The sequence below is a fragment of the Balearica regulorum genome, chromosome 21, assembly GCF_011004875.1.
Source record: "Balearica regulorum gibbericeps isolate bBalReg1 chromosome 21, bBalReg1.pri, whole genome shotgun sequence".
Lineage (NCBI taxonomy): Eukaryota > Metazoa > Chordata > Aves > Gruiformes > Gruidae > Balearica > Balearica regulorum.
Window position 1 is genome coordinate 1,089,997 of NC_046204.1, and position 19,863 is coordinate 1,109,859.

Genomic DNA, 19,863 nt, shown 5'->3' on the forward strand with positions numbered 1-19,863 from the left:
GTGTTGGCTTTGACCTTTTGGATGTAAGAGCAGAGAGCGGTGATATTTGAAATGCGTAGGAGAAACAGATGCAGAGAATGGCTTTTGGGAAACAGCACATCGGGTAATTTTTCTGGTTTAAAACGATTTAGGCGTTATCCCCTTCCATTGCAGTCTGGGAAACTGCCCTGAATTGCACAGCAGAGTACTTACTCCTAGCAAATAGATTATTTCTGCCTTTGTTTTTCCGGTTGCTTAGGATCTCACCTCATTAATAGGGAAGATTTTGGAATGTCAAATATTTGGAGTATCTGGGTATCAGAGCTATACAATAGATCCCTGTGGCAGGCGGTCACTGAACTCCATCTTTCTGCGTGGAGGTGTTTGCTTTGCCTCTAATTCTGGTAGCCTGCACGGTGCTCTGACCGTCTGGCAAGCAAACGCCTTTGAACTTAGGCAACTGCTTCTTCAGGAAGGTGAATGTCGAGTTTAAAACTTTACATTTGCGCTTTTTTTTTTTTTTTAACTTGTGAATTTAACAAGAAGCAAGTAGCAATGACCCTTTCATTAGAGACAAAAGGAAGTGTGTATAAATGTCTTTTGTGGCTTGGCAGTAAACTTGCTGAGGACAACATAAAACGTGCTCATTAAATGTTCTTTAAACAGTATTGCTTTTTGTTTTCAGAAGCAATGTGATGTTTCGTCCCACCATTAATTGCCTAATACCAATTATGGCATAAACAAGCCATTTGCTATTGTAACTTTTTCAATTTATTTTTCAAGGTTCCTACTCTTAACACCTATTATGCATCTGGGAACACGAGTGGCTTTTGTAGTGAAAGATAAATAATGAGATCAGTAACCAATAGTTTTATATAGACCATCCTGTACTATAAACGTTACTGCAGCTCTTGAGAACCTTACAAAATGCTTCCCCCCCTTGGATGCTTTGTAGTACTGACCTTAATTATATGGAGACAAAGAGACTGGGAGAAGATTATTTTTTCCCAGGGACTTTCCAGTTCTTTAGAGTAAGATGTGTACTGCCCAGTGTGCATCGGTAGCTGAGTGAGCAAGCCTCAGAAAAGAGGTACTCTGCGTTAGCGCTGCCTGCCATCACAGCTCTGCAAAGAGCCTAGAAAGACGGGGCAGAGAAAGACTGTCACAGCTGGTTGTAACCTCCTGCCTGAGATCACGACCTTCCTGTTGGTACCGCAGCACTTCCGACTCTGTTCCAGCCAAATCAGGGAGGTTTTCCTGAAATTCACTTGGCAGCACTCCTTTTGCCACGCTGTTTTACCCAATGCGGCCGTATTTCACTGGGATCCGCGGGGGGAAATGGAACTGTCACTGGTGGATGCAATACTGTAGATCGGGAACGGTTAGGTTAAAGTCAACACTTTGTTCCTTTTTTAAATGAGAGGAGAGGAGAGCTTTGAATTCTTTGTCCTGGTTAGTCTTCTGCTTAACTGCAGGTGTCTTAACTGCAGGAGAAACAAGGGTTGGTGCTGATTTCGTGCTCCACAGATGAGCGGTACTCTGCACCATGCACGTAGCAACCCATAGTCGCTGACAGACTCAGATGCGTTACGCGTCGGAGCTGGAGGGGCTCGTGAAGTAGGTATGTCTTTTGATGGTTTAGTTGGAGAAATCGGAAGGGCAGGTGATGCAGCTCGGCAATGCAGCTCGGCTGGGCTGGGGCTGGGGCCCGGCACTCCCGCCTCCCGGCGCACGTGCGTCTGGCGCTCCGACCGGTTCACGCATCTTCGGTCCCGATCTGAGCCCTTTGCAGCTTAGCCCGTTCAACAGCAGTTCTTTTGAACCCTCCTCCTAGATTTTGGTGAGTTTTTCCTTGACTCCGTGTGGCTCTCACTGGCTTTGGATCAGGGCGATGTAACCAGTGAGAGCAAAGCTCCAGGCTTTCTCATGGCCCCATCCCCTCCGATGCGTGGCAGTAAGTCCGGCTTAGCCTGGCTGCTTTGCTTTGAGGGCAGGAGGGATAACCCGGGTCCGTTCAGAGGCCACGGGCCGAGTGCCCTGCTGGGGACACACAGCTGAAGATCACCAGAGCTTCACCCTGGCACACGCTCTTCCACAAGAAGCAATTAATATCGGGACAAAAGTGCCGCTGGCGTTCACACCTTCATACACTCACCCTTGGCAAATGCATCCGTGATCTCATGGAGCTGAGGTCGCTTCAAAGATTTGGAAGCTTTGAAGGAAATCTCTTCAGCTCCTCTGTAAGAGGAATACAGGTTCTTTCCCAGGAGGGCCATCTTCCCATCTTTCTGTGAAATGCAGTTTTGGCCGTACAGTGGAAAAAAAAAATCATCAACCACCAGCCCCTCTGTTGAGCTCCCGCAGGGAAGCCTTGGAAAGCCTGCCAAGTGCAGTATATTTTTATATTGCATCCATTATATAATGTGTCAAAAACGAGTTTTCTCCACTATGGCGAGATATTTATAGTCCATAAGGTTTTATGGCAGAACTTGAGAGTCTAAGGTAACCTCTGTGAAGAAATAGCCCGGCTGGATGGCGTTACCTGTCCCCCCCCCCCGTGTCCTGAGGACCCTCGGGAACACAAAGTGGAAACGCCAAAACTGGGAGTGACTCGGGCATGGCAGTAGGAACCGGCGCCAGATCGGAACGGGCAGGAGGAGGAGGAGAACATCTCTGGTGATGCGGGGTGAAGGCTGGCTGAGGCTTGCAACGGGCAAGAAGCTAAGGGAACAGGGAATCGTACGGCACCGATAGGAATAAATGTGTCCCGAGTGGAGTGAGGACGTTGGATCAAAGTCCTTGTCTCGCCGCTTAATGGACGCTGCGCGGAAGATACCTGGCACAGCTAGTTATGTCTATGGAAGTACTTTCAGATCCACACAGCTCTTATCTCTTGTTCCTCCCTCCGGAACATCTGCACAGCCTGGAGAAACGACTGGTGCTGAGCAGGCGGGTATCCGCACACGTTCCAGCGGGGAAGGAGCGATGCCCACAAACCCTTCGCTTCTGCGTTTCGATGCAGATGAAGAGGTCGCAGACATTATTTTGAGCCTCTGTGAGGTCAGGGAGACTTCTGGGAAGCCCTGTGTCACGGTTTCACGGAAAAGATCATTACCTTCTCTCGGAGGAGGCCGTGCAGCTGGGAAAGGCGATGAGCAGAAATGCATCTCTGTCAAGTGTTGACCTGAACTGAACCACTGAAATATTTGAGCTTAATTTTCCTCTTCTTTAAAAAAATAAATACCTCAGAGAGTAGATAAAATCCTTTGGAACTTTTCATGGCATATCCCATCATGTCCAGGAGTTGAGTTAAAAAAAAACCTGCAAAGTTTATGGTCAGCGCCCGTCGACTCCCCGTCTTATGCAACTTTAAGTTCATAAGAATGTAAAGCCCTAACTATGATATTGAGTGAATGTAATTTGGCCATCTTACATATTTATATTTGTGAGAAGTTTAACGGAGCCAAAAACGATACCGCAATCACTCTGGAAAGGTCGGATAATACTAAACAGGGGATTTAAGACGCATGTACGTGGTTGGTATGTGTGGGAAGGGTACCGCTGTGATAAAGGGAACCTGTGGTCTCCAGCCCGTCTGTCCTGGAACGCTCCAAACCTCTGCTTAAAACAGACAACGCACATATATACACATGTATGTGTACGTATACGTGTGAATCTTTATATGCATACTGTTGCATTTTCTGCATCAACATGTCTTAACAAGCGTGGCAGCAATGACTCGCAGGCTGCCCTTGCTATCACAGCAGATACAGCCCGGTGCGGTGTAGTGGATGAGAAAAAGATTACGATAAACAAAAAAATTAGGAATGACCACATATATCAAAAGTGTTTGAAAAATCACGCTAAGTCAGCAGCAAAGTTAAGATGATGTCAGTTTGGACAGAAAATTACGGAAGAAATTGTGGGTGAACAAACAAGCCAGTGAAAAGCTGTGGACATTGCACTGAGTGAGTTTTATCTGAGCTCTGCAGGAAGCAACAGAGTTGTGAAAGATAATCTGCTCCCTGCAGCCACGGCACAGCGCATCAGGCATATTCTCTTGAAAGGCTGTGCTCTTTTTTTTTTTTTTTTTTTTTTTTTTAAAAAAGGCTGAAGTTGTCTGAGCATTTGATAGAGTCCATGGCAAGACATTGACTTTGTAGAGGGGAAAACATATAACATATCCTTACAATTTCTCTTTTTTACGAGCCTGGTTATACCTCTATATTTTACGACTTGTCTTTTCCACCTTCAGCACCCTTCTGCACCAGAAGCAGGGGCTCCGTCGCTGTTTTTTCTGTGGCGAGAGGTGAGCAGCGGGGGAAGAGCCCGGTCGCTGAGGTTCCCCGTCGCGGGGTCGAACAGCTCTCCGCTCGTTACAGCCCCGCGTTGCCCAGGTCTGCGTCCCCAACGTGTGCGCTCTCTAGGCAGCAGCGTGGGCGCTGGCTGATCTCCTGGATACGCCGCAGGAGAAAGGGGTTTTAAATGCTGGGATGCCAAATCCCAGAGTGCGTTGAGTTGTAAAAAAGGGAAACAAAACAAAAATGAAAAAAAAAAAATCCCAACAACAAAGAAACAAAAAAATCCCCACCAAGCATGGATTTTGTATGTAATTTCTGGTTTGCTGACAAACTTTTCAAATCAGTTAGGGGGGGAAGCAGCAAAGCTGCAACACTGATGTGATTGTGCAGCTCTTGGCTCATCACTTTGGCAGGTTTTCAGAGAAACAATTGGAAATGTTTTCTTTCAACCCAAATTCAGCCACGCAGAAGCGTCTGTAGGACCCATGCGGTTCTGCTATTTCTATGCTTAACTGCTTACGTTTTAGTACTCGAGAAGGCATGTTCTCCTCTTTCCTTTAGGTTATTGGCAGTGCCTGTTACTGGGAGACTTCAATGTAAACTTTATTAAACGTCTGTGATATAACGGCTATAAAACAGAGTAGCTCCAACTCTCAGGCCACCCCGGCTTTTTTCCCACTACAGCTGTTTTAATGAAGATACGCTACAGCAACTTGATTTTTAGCAAGCAATTATCCAAAGTTTCATCTCTGAAGTGAACGAATCCAGTTCCATGGTGCCAATGGCCCCTCCCAGCAGCTGTGAGTCTGTTAAATTTCCTTATGGCCAGCGGGAGGGGATAGAACCTCTCTGCTTGCGCGGAGGCGATCCTTCGGAGCTGGGGCTCCCCTTCCAGTGCCTGCCTCACCTTTGACTGTGGTGAGAATTTTCCCTGTTGAAGAGCTGCAAGGCTGTCCCTTTGGAATTAGACAAAAGGTATTTTATCCCAATATTAGCCACTTTTAGTCTACATAAACTCTAGCAGTTTGCTTTTTAAATATTTTGGTTAAACAACATGCAGAAACTTTTGTCTATTTTTTGTCTTATTAAAGGTCACTTCCCTACCAAAAAAAAAAAAAAAAGGAGAAAAAGTTGCTTTTTTAAAGCTTATAGAAGTGGGTTTTTTTGAAAAAAAAAAAAACCACCAAAAAACCAAACCGAAACCCCCAAACATTACAGATAGAAGTTATGTATATGTGTTTGTATACAATACCACAATACAATGTGAAGGTTCAGTCTTACACTCGTCTGACCTGGAGTTCACAACAAAGTTCTCTGTGCGGCCAGCTCGTGCTTGCTTGCAATCGTACGTGCAGGTCTCAGGGTCCGAAATGCTCAGGAAATGGAAATTCTCCCTCTGCAATAATAAATAACTAGGCAGTTAAAAATTCTTTCAGTAAAAAGAGGAAAAAGATGATGATGGGAAAAGGCAACGATGCTGTTTCTCAGTAGATAGCAGCAGACGCCGGTCCAAGCGGCACAGCGAGATCTGCAGCCCAGGTGCTCCTCGCGCTGACGGTCGTTCTCCCAGGCGTGGTCGCAGAGGTGTCGAGCAGGACAGATGGTTTGTGAAACGAGGAATCAAAATCATTCTTCTACTGACCTATTCAGTGCAGTAAGCATCGGTATGAATGCTTGGTGTCGGACACCCGTTCTGTGTTTCTGAGGCCAAGACCGGTGTTGGATCTCCCTCGTAGCCAGAGAGGCTGTGCTGGCATGAGGTCCCAGGCAGCGAGACCGTTCCCTGGACCATCATGGAGCAGAAATGTCCAGCAACCATTTACACAGCATCCTGCCAGATGATTTTCTGCATAGGCATCAGGTCAGTATCGCTGAGAGGTATTTGGGGCTGAGCCAGCTGAGGATGTGAGTTTTGCATCTTACTGATAAGAATTTCTGTTTTCCTGGGGGTGACGGTTCACCAGCGAGGAGCGTGGAAGCCGTACAGCTGTCTTGCTTGGAGCGCAGAGCTGATCTCAGAAATATACTCCCCTATATTTATAATAAAGAATGTGTTTAAGGGAGGAGAGAGCTGCCAGTAATTAGCTGTTGGGGTGCAAGCGGCTGCGAGGTTCGTGAGTTGCTGAGAAATCCACCACGGATGTCTCGGCTGAGCCGTGGGAGGAGACACTGCAGCAGCCTTTAGAGGATGTGCAAAAGGAAGAGTCCCGGCAGCAAGGGGTTTTTCCCTGAATATTGGGAACAAACCCAATCTGCTTGCTCTATCTGAGGTGAGGAAATGGGCTGCCGAAAGCAGAAGGAATGAGAATGAAGACAGCAGCAGAGAGTGGGCTGCTGGTACTTGAGGTTTTGCTTCTCGCTTGCTCCCTCTTGGGCAGCGCCGCAGCATCCCGGCCGCAGAGCACCGGCAGCGTCTGGGTCCCTCTCGCGGCTCATGGGAAGAATCCCGGCAGCGCCAGGACCTCTTCAGACACCGAAATGGGGAACGGCAAACGGAAAGGCCTGGAGAGAGCAAAGAGAGTCAAACTCACCCGCACGGCGGGAGCTTTTGGCTCCACAAACAGTGACAGTAAGAACCGCGGAGGTCTGTCTGCTGGCGGCCAGCTCGCCTGCTCTCGGAGGGGAAAGGGCCCTTGCGAGGTGCAGCCGAGCCGGGTGCTGCGGCTTGTTACCTGCAGCCTCACGCGATGGTCCCACCCGTGCTGGCCGGGCTGGCAGCCTCACGCACCCAGTCCTCGCCTTTGAGACACGTCGAGCAAGGTCCTGCTTCATCCCCTCTTTCCGCAGCCTAAACTGTCATCGTTATTTTCTAATTCGGAGAGGGAATTTGGTGCCGGCAATGTCCCTGTTCGCAGCCCGAGTCCTGCTGTCATGCTTTCGGCAAACGCTGGCACTCTGCTTGCCGACGTGGCCCGGCGGGGGGGGCTGCGGTGAGCGGTGCCCTCCCTGCCCTCGGCTCCTGGCAGAGCAGGTGATGCCGGTCAGGATTTGCCCTCCCGTGGCAGCAAGCCCCTCAGCACCCGGGCAGTGGTGTCCTGGGGACCTGGCCGCAGACGCCTGTGGGTTATCGCTCATTTATAATGCACTAGCACATCGCCACCGCAGCACTTTCCGGGGCTGCCGGCCTCAGCCGGGAAGAGCTGGCAGTGGGACATGAGAAAAATCTGCCAGCTCCTCTCACCTGCTGCGCTGGGTGATTTTACTCAATGAAGGAAAATTAAGCCACGTAAAAATGTAACCTGCTGGGAAGGAGAAGAGGTGGGCACATTGGCACCAGCGTTTGGCCCCTGGTCCTCCTTTCTAGGGAAGCGCAAACATGCAAACAGCCGAGATGATTTCTGTGCTCTGGAGTGCACTTACCTCTTGTGGGTCATCAGAACAACGTGCGAAGACGTTCCCTTTTCTATCGAGGGTCACGTTCTCTGCCCTGGGTCCCCCAAACTTGGCTGATGTGTGTGCTTTCCAGCTGGGAAATGACCCTGTCACCTCCTGGTGTGTTTTCTGGGTACGCTGGAAAGGGGCAGCCGTTGTTCAAGGAAAGCCAGATGCTGCGAAGCCGGGGCCTCTCCACTTTTCAACTTCCTTCAGGCCTTTTTACAAGAGGTTGTAAAGTCGCTTGACAATAGGCTGTGAATGTTAATGGTCTCTTAGCCCAAAGGCAGATGGAATAGTGGGGGTTTTTGTTATCAGTTTAAGTTGATGGTTTCTTTCATGTGGGAGAGGGTAGCCTCCATAAATAAAATACCAGATGTGCTTGAATTCCATTTCCCTTAGAATGACTTGGGGATTCTCATAAAAAGTAGAAATGCCTACTGTTATCAGTATTTTATTTCAAGCCTTTCCAAGCAAAAGGTGTCAAAGTGAGTTTGTGAATGCTGGCGCGTAGTAGCCAGGTTGATGCAGAACAGGTACCACCACCATTGCGTTCCACCTCGGTCCCGAGGTGCTGAGCTCTTCAGATCAAGCCAGGCTTACCTGTAATTCCAAATCCAGCCGAGCCTTTGGTCTGATCTCTCCGTGCAAAAGAACAGCACGTTGATGCATTTGAAAGGACGTTTCTGAGCCACCGCAGAGGGAAACGCCGGACGGATGATAAATACGGGTGAGTGGAGCTGTATGGTGCTGTGCAGAAGGAAAGGCACGCTCCAGAGACCGGAGTTAGTCGCTGCCCTTCCTGGGGGGATTTGGACTCAGCTGGGGACTGAGAATGGATTTGAAACAACCCTTGCACAGGTGCAAAGCTAAAGTAGCAGTATGAAATTCTTCCAGAGCGGAGGAATTCAGTTTTATGGGAAACGTGGTCATTAGTTGAGTGTGGCTGAGATCTGTAAAAAGTCTAAGGATTCCTCTGCAAAGCTGCTTAAAAATACGGATGGATTTTTTTTTTTTTTTAATTTCACTAAAACAGTCTCCCAACAGGCTGGCATCGCAGCCCTGCCACTTCAAATGTCCTGGGTTTCTTTGAATGTTTGAAGGTCAGGCTGTATCTTGGAAGGAGTATACAATGCAGCGGTGCTTTTATCACGGGACCCTTCCCCTTATGTTGGAGTAGCTGGGGCACTGCCTTGGCGGGCAGACAACTGCTAAAGATAACGAGCATGAATGTAGACAGTTGCAATGCTGTAACACCCCTAGCGATCGCTGCCTAGAGGGAGCTCGGAGCTAGAAAAGCGAGGTGATAGCTGAAGTCTAAACTGAAACGCATTGGAGTGCTGCGCGTGTTCCGGTCAGGACTGAGATGCACTAGCAGAGCTGCTGGGGAACTGGGTCGTGCAGCTTCACACCGCACAAAGAGCGCTCGTGTCCGTGCGCGTCATTTGGGAAACAAGCAGAAACCAAAGCAGGTATTTACCAGTTACATACGATACACGTCTTTCCTCTAAGCAACCTCTGATTCCTGCCTACCTTTCATTTAGTGGGGATGCGAATTCCGGTGTCTTAAAATGAGCACAGATCGTCTGAAAAAATTGAAGTCATGTAAGAAGTTTCATATTGAATTTATTTGCATTTACATGGCACTTCCATAATGTTCAAACACAACTAAGGACAGGAAGAAGCCTTTCGCAGGGAACACTTTTCCGGGAGCTCCTTGACGTCGGCTGTGCGTGACCTTGGAAATCAAGTGTCGGTGGAGCCTGTGGGTGCGATTCGAGGTGACCCATACTTGGTTTCAGGGGTCTGCAGGGAATCTGCGGAGGGGACCGAGCAGAGCGCCGCGCACGCTCCAGCTGCTGTGCGCATCCTCTGCCGTGAAAATGTGAGTGCACGAAAACCCGGCTGTCGCTGCCGAGCTTCAGATTGACTCAGTAGTATTCTTGGACGCTGACTTTTTTCCATTTGAAAAATCTTGCGACGCAGGTGAGAAGTTACATTTCCCAGGTAATATGAACTGTATTACCGTGCGTAATCTGGACTCAGAAACTGCATCCGAACAACCTGCAGTCCTGCTCCGTTCATCTCTCCCCTCCACGGCTGAGTTGTTGAGCAAGCCGCAGCAGCCTTGTATCCGTAACCCCAAACGTTTATGGGTGATCGTGCACCTGCGATCGCCTTTCCAAGCCCTGCTGAGGCTCTTTGCGGTCATTTGGTATCTGGCTGTTGAGCCACGCGCAACCTCGCGCTCTTTTCTTCCCCAGGGTTGTCTTGTGAGCAAAGGTTCAACGTTCAGGTCCAAGTGAGGATCACGGTCTCCCGGGTTGGATTTGGATTACGGAATTTGGACAGGCCTAAGGCTTTAGCCAAAAAGTGACGTACTTTGACTGGATTCCCTATGACACGTATGAAGGGTCTGCGAGTTTTGCGTGGCTTCAGTGGGAAATGGTAACTTGGCCCTTTTCGTGCTCAAACGTAGTCCTGATTGCCGTGAAAGAATTTCAGACCTTTCAGTGAACTCCAACTGAGGTCGTCAGGAAATACAAGTCCAAGAAAGCTCTAGGCAGGATTGATGTTGTAGCAAAAAAAAGGTTGACGCGAGGCGGTGATTTCAGGAAAACGTGGTCCGTGGCCAGGTTTGGGTCTTGGCCGCGCCAACCGAGAGCGACGGCAGCGCAGGCGGCGAAGCAGCTCTGGGTCTAGGCTGGTGCTTCAGCAGGGATGCCGTTAGCATCCAGAGCCACGTCTCTGTGGCAGGCGGCAGTTAATGCCCTTGGACTGCAGCGGCACTTTCGCCAGCTGAGGTGTTAGTGGTGGCAGGGGACAGGAGCGTGCTCTGGCGTTCGGGCGATTCGGGTTTAGGAGAAGCTGTGGGGAGGGAACGCTGAGCCCCCCAGCCCCTGGCCCGGCCAGCCTAGGGCTTTCCTCTGTTGTGAGCTCTCGCTCTGCTCGATTGCCCTGCTGGGATTCCCTCCTTCGGAAGGTCGGGGCGTCTCGCTGGCAGCGGCAGCAGGGAATCAGCCCGGAGTTGGGGCCGACGTCAGCCCTGAGCTGCAGCGGCGCCGGGGCAGGAGCGAGAGGTCGGGATCAAAGCGTATGAGGTAGGCAGACAGCGGTGATGCCGGAGCATGTGCTGAGCTGGGGGATGAGGAATGCTCGTCGTTTTATTTATGAATTGTGTGTTTCGGTGGCGGGGGAAGGAAGTTTCATAATGCTTTGATAAATACGAGCTCTAAGAAACTGCAAGTAGTGTTTGCAGTGGCTAACCACACTGCTTATTTTTACAAAACATGGAGGCAAGAATAACTCCCGCTCTCACTGTATCCTTCTGGGGAAACTTACGGCTTACGGAAAAGCTGCTGAGACTGTGTGCATTCAAAAGATTAAAGGGAACTTTATGCAAAAGCTGCTGTTAAAAAACTAATAAATCAACCTTCAAATATGCTGGACTTCAGCTGTATCCAGCAGATACATGGTAAAGCTACAGAGCCCTTCAAGCTCAGTGACAAACTCCTCTCCGTGACTTTGCAGAACCTGATGGCAAAGCCTTTCGAAAAGCCAGCGGCTGTTTTGCGGCTTCGCTCCGATTTGGATGACGTTGAGTCCTGGCGTGGGCCCAGGAAAAGGCCAGGCTTTTAGCTGCAGGCACCTTTGGGATTTCAGGCTGTCCTTGGTTGGGCGTTGCATTCGTTTGCCTCTGAAACGTAAGGCGCGAGACCCAACGTGCAAAGCACACCCCGAACAAAGAGCTGCTCGAGTCCTTTCAAAGTGCAGCTGCTGTTTTCTGTAGACATTCATTCGAGGTAACCACGCTGCGTATCGCCCAAACGGGCTTTGTTCCTTGGTGTTCAAGGTGTCTTTCCCTCTCCCCTTACGGTTTCTGCCTAATCCTTCATAGGGTCATAACCTGGGTCTACGGCCTCAGGAAGCTCTCCTCCCCGGCGACAGATTGCTGTCACAGGCATGGCTTGAAGGTGTTGCTGTGTGAGCAGCTGAGCAAGAGCCTTATCGAACCATGAAACGTTATGAGGATGAGCAGGTCTGAGACAAATTTTGGATCACAGACTTCTCCCTGAATGCTCCTAGCAGGCTACTTGTGTTGTGGAGCGACCTTCAAGCCGCTAAGCCTTTCTTACTCCTCTTTCCTTGCCTAACTCAGCATGACAGATGCTTCGTGGCCTCCAGCTGCCCTTTTAACTTCTAAAACATCAGGTTTTCAAATTCTTAAGCCTTCTCTCAGTTTTACAAAATCCCACAGGGTTGCATTTCCTAATTCCCCCTCTGCTCTCCGTAGCAAGTCGGTATTTCTTTGAAATGCTGCCTTGCCCAATCAACGTGTCTCACCACCGACACTGTCTGTGGAAATGGGAACCGTGGCACAGTGGCTATAGGAGCCACAGACGGAGCAGGAATGAGACTTTTCTATTTGTGAGCGTCACTCACAGCGCTTGGAATCGCTTTTCTTATAACTCGTAGAACAGGGTCCGTCGTGTCACCTGCCGGTGTAGCTGCCAGCGCTGGCATCTCTCTTCAAAGCGGTTCACGGCAGGACAATACATGTAAGTCTTGCCAGATCTTTGGTGAAAATAGGAAAGCCTTTAACTGATGAACAGTTACTTTCCAGAACTGGTTTAAAAACCTCTTCTTCTTACAGTTGTGACAATAACGTACTTTTCTTCAAAAAGGTAGTGCATTTAGGCAGTAACAGTACCTGAAAATCTACCTAAAATTTGTGGAGTTCCTGAATTCATGCTTTTAACACGTGCGGTGTGAAAATCCAGTGTCCGTGAGGAGGTGCGGGAGGCGCCGGGTAGCCCTCCTGCTCAGCCTGGGGTAGCCTGTCCCTCGCACAAAGCGTCTGCAATGCGCTGTGGTCTCCTACCGCTGGCAGGTTGCGGCAATGGGAGGATTAAGCGGATATAAACCCTGGGGGATTTCGTTAAGCTCTAGCAGGTCTTGGGATTTCTGAAAAGTCAAACAAAACTTGCACGGTCTGGTGTTTCAGAAGTAGTTAGGGAACTCCGAGCCCAGACAGGACTGAATTAGAAGAGGCTGAGGGAATTCAACGTGAGTCTCTTTGATCACATCAGCCTTGTTTTGATCACTGTCCTTCTCTAACTCTGTCCTTGGCTGGTAACACATTTAATTCTTTATGGCCTGACAGGCTTGTGTGCTACCCGCAGACACCTTTTATTTATTATTGTTAGCGCAGGAGTGATCTAGGGCCTGTTTCATACTGACTAGAGCATCACTGCACAGATGCCTCTGCAGAGAGATTTTTCTGCGGGCAGGGGAAGCACTGCCGGCAGAAAGTGGTGGATGCCCGGGGCACGGCGGTGGCTCCGCCTGTCCCCGTCCCCATCCCTGGCCCGTCCTCATCCCCGTCCCCGTCCCTGCCCCGTCCAGCGGGCGAGAGCAGCCTGAGCAGCACCGTTTTCACATGGCCGTCAGGATGGTACCCAGGCCGTCTGCACCTCTTTGCAGTCCCCGGGCTGTGAACCACCAATTTAAAACGTAATGCAACAGCTCACCTCCATACCATTTATTTTTTCCTTTCAGTGGGACGTGCTAATAACGCGTGCAAAGGTCCGGGGTTGTCCAGCTGCCTGCAGGCTACCTCTCCGTAGCATCCTGACATAAACCCGGGGGGCTGTGTGCGCTCTCCCGCTCTCTGCCTGACCTAGCCTGGTTCCCCACGGCTTGTCGAAGGATTCTGTCTGCGCCTGGCCTCGGAGGCAGCACGGCTCGAGTCGGGCTCAGAGCTAGGAGCAGATGGAAGCGGGGCTGGCTCCCGACAGACAACGAGCTCCGTCGGCCCTGGGCGAGCACAAGAAAACCCAAGCTTTATCTGCAGTAGCAGGAGGAAACGTACAGAGTACAGTATGGCTGGAGCATGCGTTTTTGGCAAAGCTGCGGCTCATTATTCTTCCATCCAGAACAAATGCCTTAAAACAGTATTTGTCTCCTTTTTTCTACTTTCTTTTAATAAGGGGACACTTCTTTGCAGAGCAAAAAAAAGTAGCTCCTTAAGCACAAATACATTTTTAGAATGCCTCGCTTAGCGCCAAATGTCAAGAATTTGCCAACAACTGATAAATCTTTTTGAAACCTCCCCATATATTTCACATGTCTAACTGAAACTTGGCATTTCCTAATCTGGGGTTGATTTTGATCTAAAACGGCCTAACGTTGATGCGGCACAAGGTTTCCTCTCTGTTCCCTCTGCCGTTTTGTAGGCAGAAGGTGTTTCAGGGGCTGGGGCAGGGACCGATGTTCCTCGCTCACTATTTCTCCCAGGATTTGCCACCCGGCAGTGGGAGATGCTCCCTGTCCCAGCCAGGTCCCGCTGCCCGCACCTACCCGAAAATCCCGGGCAGCTGGTGCTTGTGGGCTGTTGTCTGCACGTTTTGGAGATTTCACTCTGTTTGGGGTCATGTAGGCAGCCGATAGGCTGTACGCTGGGAACCTTGGCAATGTCCGCAGCCTATTTTTTCAGGCTAATTAAAGTAGCTATCATGTATTTCGGTGAGGTGTGAAGATACTTTAATGGAAAGCGTCTCCAGCACTTATCAATAGCTTCCAGATGGACTTCTGGGAGGATGCTGCTTCCCGGCTAGGGGGGAAGTGCAGGTTTCGGCTCGTTGGGGTCCCCAGTTGTTAAATCCCTTGGAGGGAGCCTGTGTTTAGGTAAGAAGGAAAACAAGGCAGTTTTCACCTGGTGGTTACTCATTTGCTCTATTTAAAAGGTAATTTGAGAAAGCTGCTCCCTGTTCCTTAAGGTCTGGCCCATGCCCCCCTGAGGGCAAGGGAAATCTCTGGTTTCGGTAGGGTAACGTGATTTATTCTGGGCTTGAGTTACAAAAATCTGTAGAAAACGTGTACCATGTGGATGTTTTAATGTTTTCAGCCTTTTGGTTTAGTCGTCTCTGGATTAATACTCTTCAGGCAACTTGTGCAGGTTTCTTTGAAGGCATTTTAGTGGAAAGGTATACTAGTTCTACCACTCTGAAGACAAGAAAGTAAAACTCCTGAAACAGGTTTTTAATGTAAAACCCCCTTGTCATCTCATTTTCACGAGCAAGATGGGCATTGCAGAACAAGAATCTGCTCTTATCTGTGTGAGTGCCAGCGTTCATCCAGGACAGGGATCTTTTGGGTAGCGACATCTTCAGCGTTGGAGCAGGTGACGAGGGGATCATTGTGTAGTGGTTAGCATTCGTTCTTCTTATTGGGACTGAGAAGTTAATAATAGGGAAAGCGGCTGTACTAAAAGCAGTTGGGTTTGCCCTCACGCAGCAGCAGCAGCTCACCCGTGCTCCCCCTTCTCCTCTCTTCCAGACGTGAACGAGTGCGAGGTGGGGAACGGCGGCTGCGCGTCCCGGTGCTGCAACACCATCGGCAGCTTCTACTGCAAGTGCCTGGCGGGGCTGAGGCTGGAGCAGGACGGGAAGGCGTGCGCAGGTAGGGCCGGGGGCCGCGGTCGCCTTGCACGGCCGAGCCCCGGCAGCTGCACCGGGGACCCGCGGGCTGCGGGGCGGTCGTGGCCGCGTTGCCGAAGGAGAGGCTTTCGAAGGAGAGGGAGGCTTTCGGGTTTTCCCTCTCCTCTCGCGTACCGTGCGTGCTTCTGGCGTCGTTTAGCCATCCGGAGGAAGCACTCCCTGCTGCACGCGTAGAGGTACCAACGACAGTCGTAGAGGGAAAGCCTGACCTGGATAGAAGTGAAGTTTTTCAGGGTGAGATCTTGGCCCTGTTGAAGTTGATGGTGTGCATTTTATCGCTTCAAAGGAGATGAGAGTTCTCCTTCGGGGTGTGTATCATCACATTGTTCCCTGTGTTCCGCTTTAAATTGCCTGCTTTCGAACCAAAGTGGAAAAGTAGACTCAATTTTGTGTTTGTCAGATAAAAATACTAGATGGAATTAGTAATAGCATAGTACCCAGAGCAAGCCTCGCATCGTGTGGCCGTTTCAGCTCCTACAGCTTGAATCCGTACTGTTGTGCACCGAGTGGATTCCCCATCCCTTTCTCCCCGGGCGTTACCGTCTGTGCAAGTGCTGCGTGTTCGAGTCGGCTGGAGCTGAGAGTCAGAAAAATGCAAAAAGCTATTTGCTTATCAGAGCCAAGAACGAGATACATTTTTCTGGAGTATGTTGCAGTTCCAGGATGCACTGGCAGTATCAGAGAAAAACACCTTTACGGGGCTCCCGCAGAGCAGAAATGTGAAGCTCCCGTATTCTCTAGTGCAGTGTTCAATGCCCGCGGCAGGGTACTCTCTTGCGGTCGTGGGTTTGTGGTGGAGTTCTTGTGTATTTTCGGCACTGGTTTGCTTAGCAGAAGTCCAAAAGTACTCAAAATAATTAACGGAGATTGCTGACAAACTGGGAAAGAGTCATTTCTGTGGATATCGTTTTGGACATTAAAGAATTCTGCAGAAAAATGTCATTTTCTTGCCAATTTGGTACATTTGTCTTGTTTTGTTGAAAATAACTGAAAAGTATTTCCTGGCTCTGTACCGCTGTAGAGATGTGTGAAATAAACAGCTCTGCCCTTATCTTAGCCAAGCAAAAATATTTTCAGTTTCCCCAGAATTCCCCTGATGAGGATTAGCTTCTCAGATGATTAAGAGGTTTGGGATTTTGGTGGAAACAAACAATCCTTTTTTTTTTGTTTTGGTTTTTGTTTTGTTTTGTTTTGTTTCAGGGAGACAATGTGAATCCCTTTGCATATATTCTCGGCATTATTTGTAACCAGTTGTGCCCATGGAGCCCACGCGTGCCCCCTCTCCCCCCGCCTTGTCGCAGCGGAGATGGCAACGCGCCCCGGTCCCTCGCCTTTGCCCGACTCGTGTCGAGGGGCTGTGGGGGACAGTAAGTGCCGTCGGCCTCCTGGAGCTCCCCGTTCCCTCTGCGTGTGTTTGCTCTGTCTGCAGGTTTCATCATGCAAAAAAAAAAAAGAGCACAGGAAAGATTAAGCCCTAAATTAACCGAGACTAGAACTTGCATTGGGCCACATCGCTCATATACTCCCATTTTGCCAAATCCCTGCACAGCGGGTGTTAGTTGTCCTCTCCGTGGCTTGCACTTCTCCGTCAGTCTTACTACTGTGATAGTGGGTGGACCCTGCTGTGCACACCACTTCTTACATTAATTTTTATTGTTAAATCAGATAAGAAACTCTTTCCAAGTACCCTGAATGCTAATGCACCTCTGAAGGAGAGCGGATGGGAATAGATCCGTGTGTGTACAGACAGGGGAGTTTAGAAAAGACGAAGGGCGCTGATTAATCTTTACAATTTGCAAAATATTCAGCTTTTCTTGATTGAAGTCGTGATGGAGCCTGAATAAAGCAGCCTGGGCTTCAAAACATGAGGTTAGATATTTGAGCCCTTTCTCAGCTCTGTGATGGACAGAAGGGTTTCGCTTCTAAGTCTTTGCTTCTAAGGTAGGAAATTTCTTCAGGGAGAAAATCTAATCTCAGCTACGTGAGGACTTCCCAACCTAACCCCTGTTCAGAGCTCTCCTCAGGGAGAGCTTGGCGCTTCTCCTGCCCAGAATTGGTTGACGTTGGTGGATTCACTCTCAGGAGAGGTGCGGGAGGTGGGGGATGCCAGTGCGGGAGCACAGGGCAGAGCAGGCATTCCTTTCATGCCGGGGCGTTGATGGGTTGGCTGGTGACTGGGAGCTTAAAACAAGTGTAAAGGTTCTCCCGCAGCACTGCAAAGAAATATAAGAAAATCTTGAAATGTTTGGCCCTCCAGAGCTTGGCACGCTTGTCAGACGCAATGACGAGTTGAGACGGTCGCGTGCGACGTCATCTGAGCTACGGGACCCTCCAGTTACTTCCCACTGCCTGTCGTTTCACACTGCCAGCGACGCACACGGCGGGACGGGGTTGGGGTACGCGTGTACATGCGTGTGCGTGCGTGTGTGTGCACGCTGCTGGCTCAGACCTTGCCTGGCACCTTCCAGAACGGCTCCTGGCTTGGTCTCGTCCGTGAAACAGCCAGACGGGCAGTAGCAGCGGCAGTGTTTGGCTCTCCGGTCTGTTTTCACTTCTGAGCTAAAGGGATTATAGTTAGAAAGAAAATCCCCCCTTGGATTTGTTCAGTCCCGGGCTGCTTTGCTAATGCTACCAGGAAAGAAGCCAATTAGCTCTTGTACCCATCTGGGATCTGTCTGACAAGCTCACTTAATACTGGCACCAAGTCCCTGGGTGGTACCAGCTCTCATCTTTAGTTACGTGGTTTGAATTTGAGCTAGTGGTCCAGAGTTGCAAGGAACTATATTTTATACGCTACTAATTCTCATATGATTTACCCTTATCAGTAATATACAGCTGACTTAGGTGCTTGTAGAGTGTTTCTGTTTTGTTTTCCTTTGGGAAAGGAGCTCATTTTTGCAGTGCTGTTAAGTCAATTCTCATTGACATGCTGCTCATCCTGGCCCGTGAGATTACTCCTGGCCTGAAATTTCACCTTCAACTTCCTTGCTTTGTTGTAGGAGGTTTTGCAGAAACCCAGGACCCTTGCACGCACTTTTGGAAGCGTCGGCACGCACGGGGTTCTGCACTAGCAATAGGCGCGATGGAGAGAGCCCAGCCAAGTATGCAGTGGACAGAGCTCTTGGAAAGCATCAGAAACCGAGCCTCGAAAATCTGATTCTCACAAACTGTTGTTTATTTTATCCTTATAAATGCCACTTCACATAGCGAAGCATATTTGAACTTTTCATAGCTGTCTTAGGACAAGGGCATTAGCTCCAAAATTAAATGAAATTTCATGTTTTAGGCGGATTGTGTGTAATAAACCTAATTCAGCACACGGGGGTCTCCATTCATTTAATTACCAGCTAACATTTTCCTTCTGCACACGTAGAGGGGTTCAGAAATCTGTCTGGAATACATTTCAGCGTGCAGCCCGTGAGTGGTATGTGTTAGATTTCCTGCGCTGTTTATCTCACTCTTCATCGGCCAACGTTACAGCACGGCACAGCGACAGAGCGCCCGAGCTCCTAGTGCACGGAGTCGAGATGTCCTGGCTAAACGGGTTGGAATCTGGAGCTCCTCTCGATGTAGACAGATAGACCCAGGTGGCTGGTGCCAAGGAGGAGGGGACAAAAGCAGGGAGGGAGCTCCCTAAGCCACAGCCTTTGTTCTGGGCTAGCCCTTAACTGCAGGTGGTGAGCCTTCCTCTCCCAGTTCCTGAAGCCATTTGAGGAGATGACCTTGGAAGTCATGCCAGACAAGCCTGAGCTTGAGGAGGAGTTCAGGGACCTGGTGTGTACCGGTGCCACGGGCAGTTAATTACAGAATACCGTGCTATGGGAATTTTCCCCTCTTTAAATTCCCTTTGAAGTGGATCAAGGAGGGCTCGATGGCTCCTTTGAAAGACGCCAGCTCCTGACTGGAAGAGGGAGTTCAGACTCTGCAGCTGGACAAACTAAAAGCGTTTCCAGTTCATACTCATTCCCGTTCCTTCCTCTGAGCTAATCCTGTGGTATCTTCTTTGGTTAAAATTGAAGAGTAAGATGAAAACCTTGCCGCAGTATCCCAGGTAGCTGCGGGTGGAAAGCTAACCCTAAACAGGTAAGATGTCCCCCGTGGAAGGGTGAAGCAGGGAAGAGATGCTGAAACGGGAATCGTTTCGCACGCATCCGCTGCTCGTCCCTCCGTCGTGCAGAGGTGTGCGTGCCAGCAGCTGTAAATCTTTTTGCACCGCTCCTGTTCCCAGCAGCGGTGCGCCACGTGCTTTTTACACGCCGTGCGAGGTGATGGCTCAGGCTGTGCTGGCCCCCAAGGTCACGCACCCCGTCCCACAGGCTGTTTCTCTCAGTTCCCCTTCTGGGGTTCACCTCTTGTGTTTTTCTGGACTGCTTTCATATTCTCTGTTTGGCTATTTCCTTTTAACGATCGGATCCTCTTTAAAATGTCAGAAGAAACTTGGTTCAGGGCCTGGGTAGTTTTTGGATGACGATTCAAGCACTCATGTTTACCTAAGCTGGTTGACCTGTGTCTGTGCAGGGATGAATTAACTCCAGGACTTAACCCGCCATTGAACTGCGAAGTACCACGTCGTCAGCTGTAATTTGTTTGGGTTCCTAGGAGAATTTATTAATGCTAAGTCTGAATCTGAATGAAGTTCCATGAGAGTTTCGGGTTCGGTCCAGCTCGGTCCGTGTGTAAAGAACCCCTCTGGATGTTAACGCTCTCCTAGC

The 19,863-nt window shown here is 49.6% G+C and overlaps 1 protein-coding gene across 10 annotated transcripts in view; it reads left to right on the plus strand.

Moving 5' to 3' along the window:
• Positions 1 to 19,863, plus strand: part of MEGF6 (multiple EGF like domains 6) — a 98,479-nt gene that overhangs the window by 28,257 nt on the left and 50,359 nt on the right. For 6 of the 10 annotated variants that reach the window (XM_075773520.1, XM_075773521.1, XM_075773525.1 and 3 more), the window contains one exon: positions 14,991 to 15,113. The exons of the other annotated variants lie outside the window; for them this stretch is intronic. In XM_075773520.1, the coding sequence (XP_075629635.1) occupies positions 14,991 to 15,113 (123 nt within the window). The remainder of the gene's footprint in view (positions 1 to 14,990; positions 15,114 to 19,863) is intronic. 10 annotated transcript variants of the gene reach the window in all.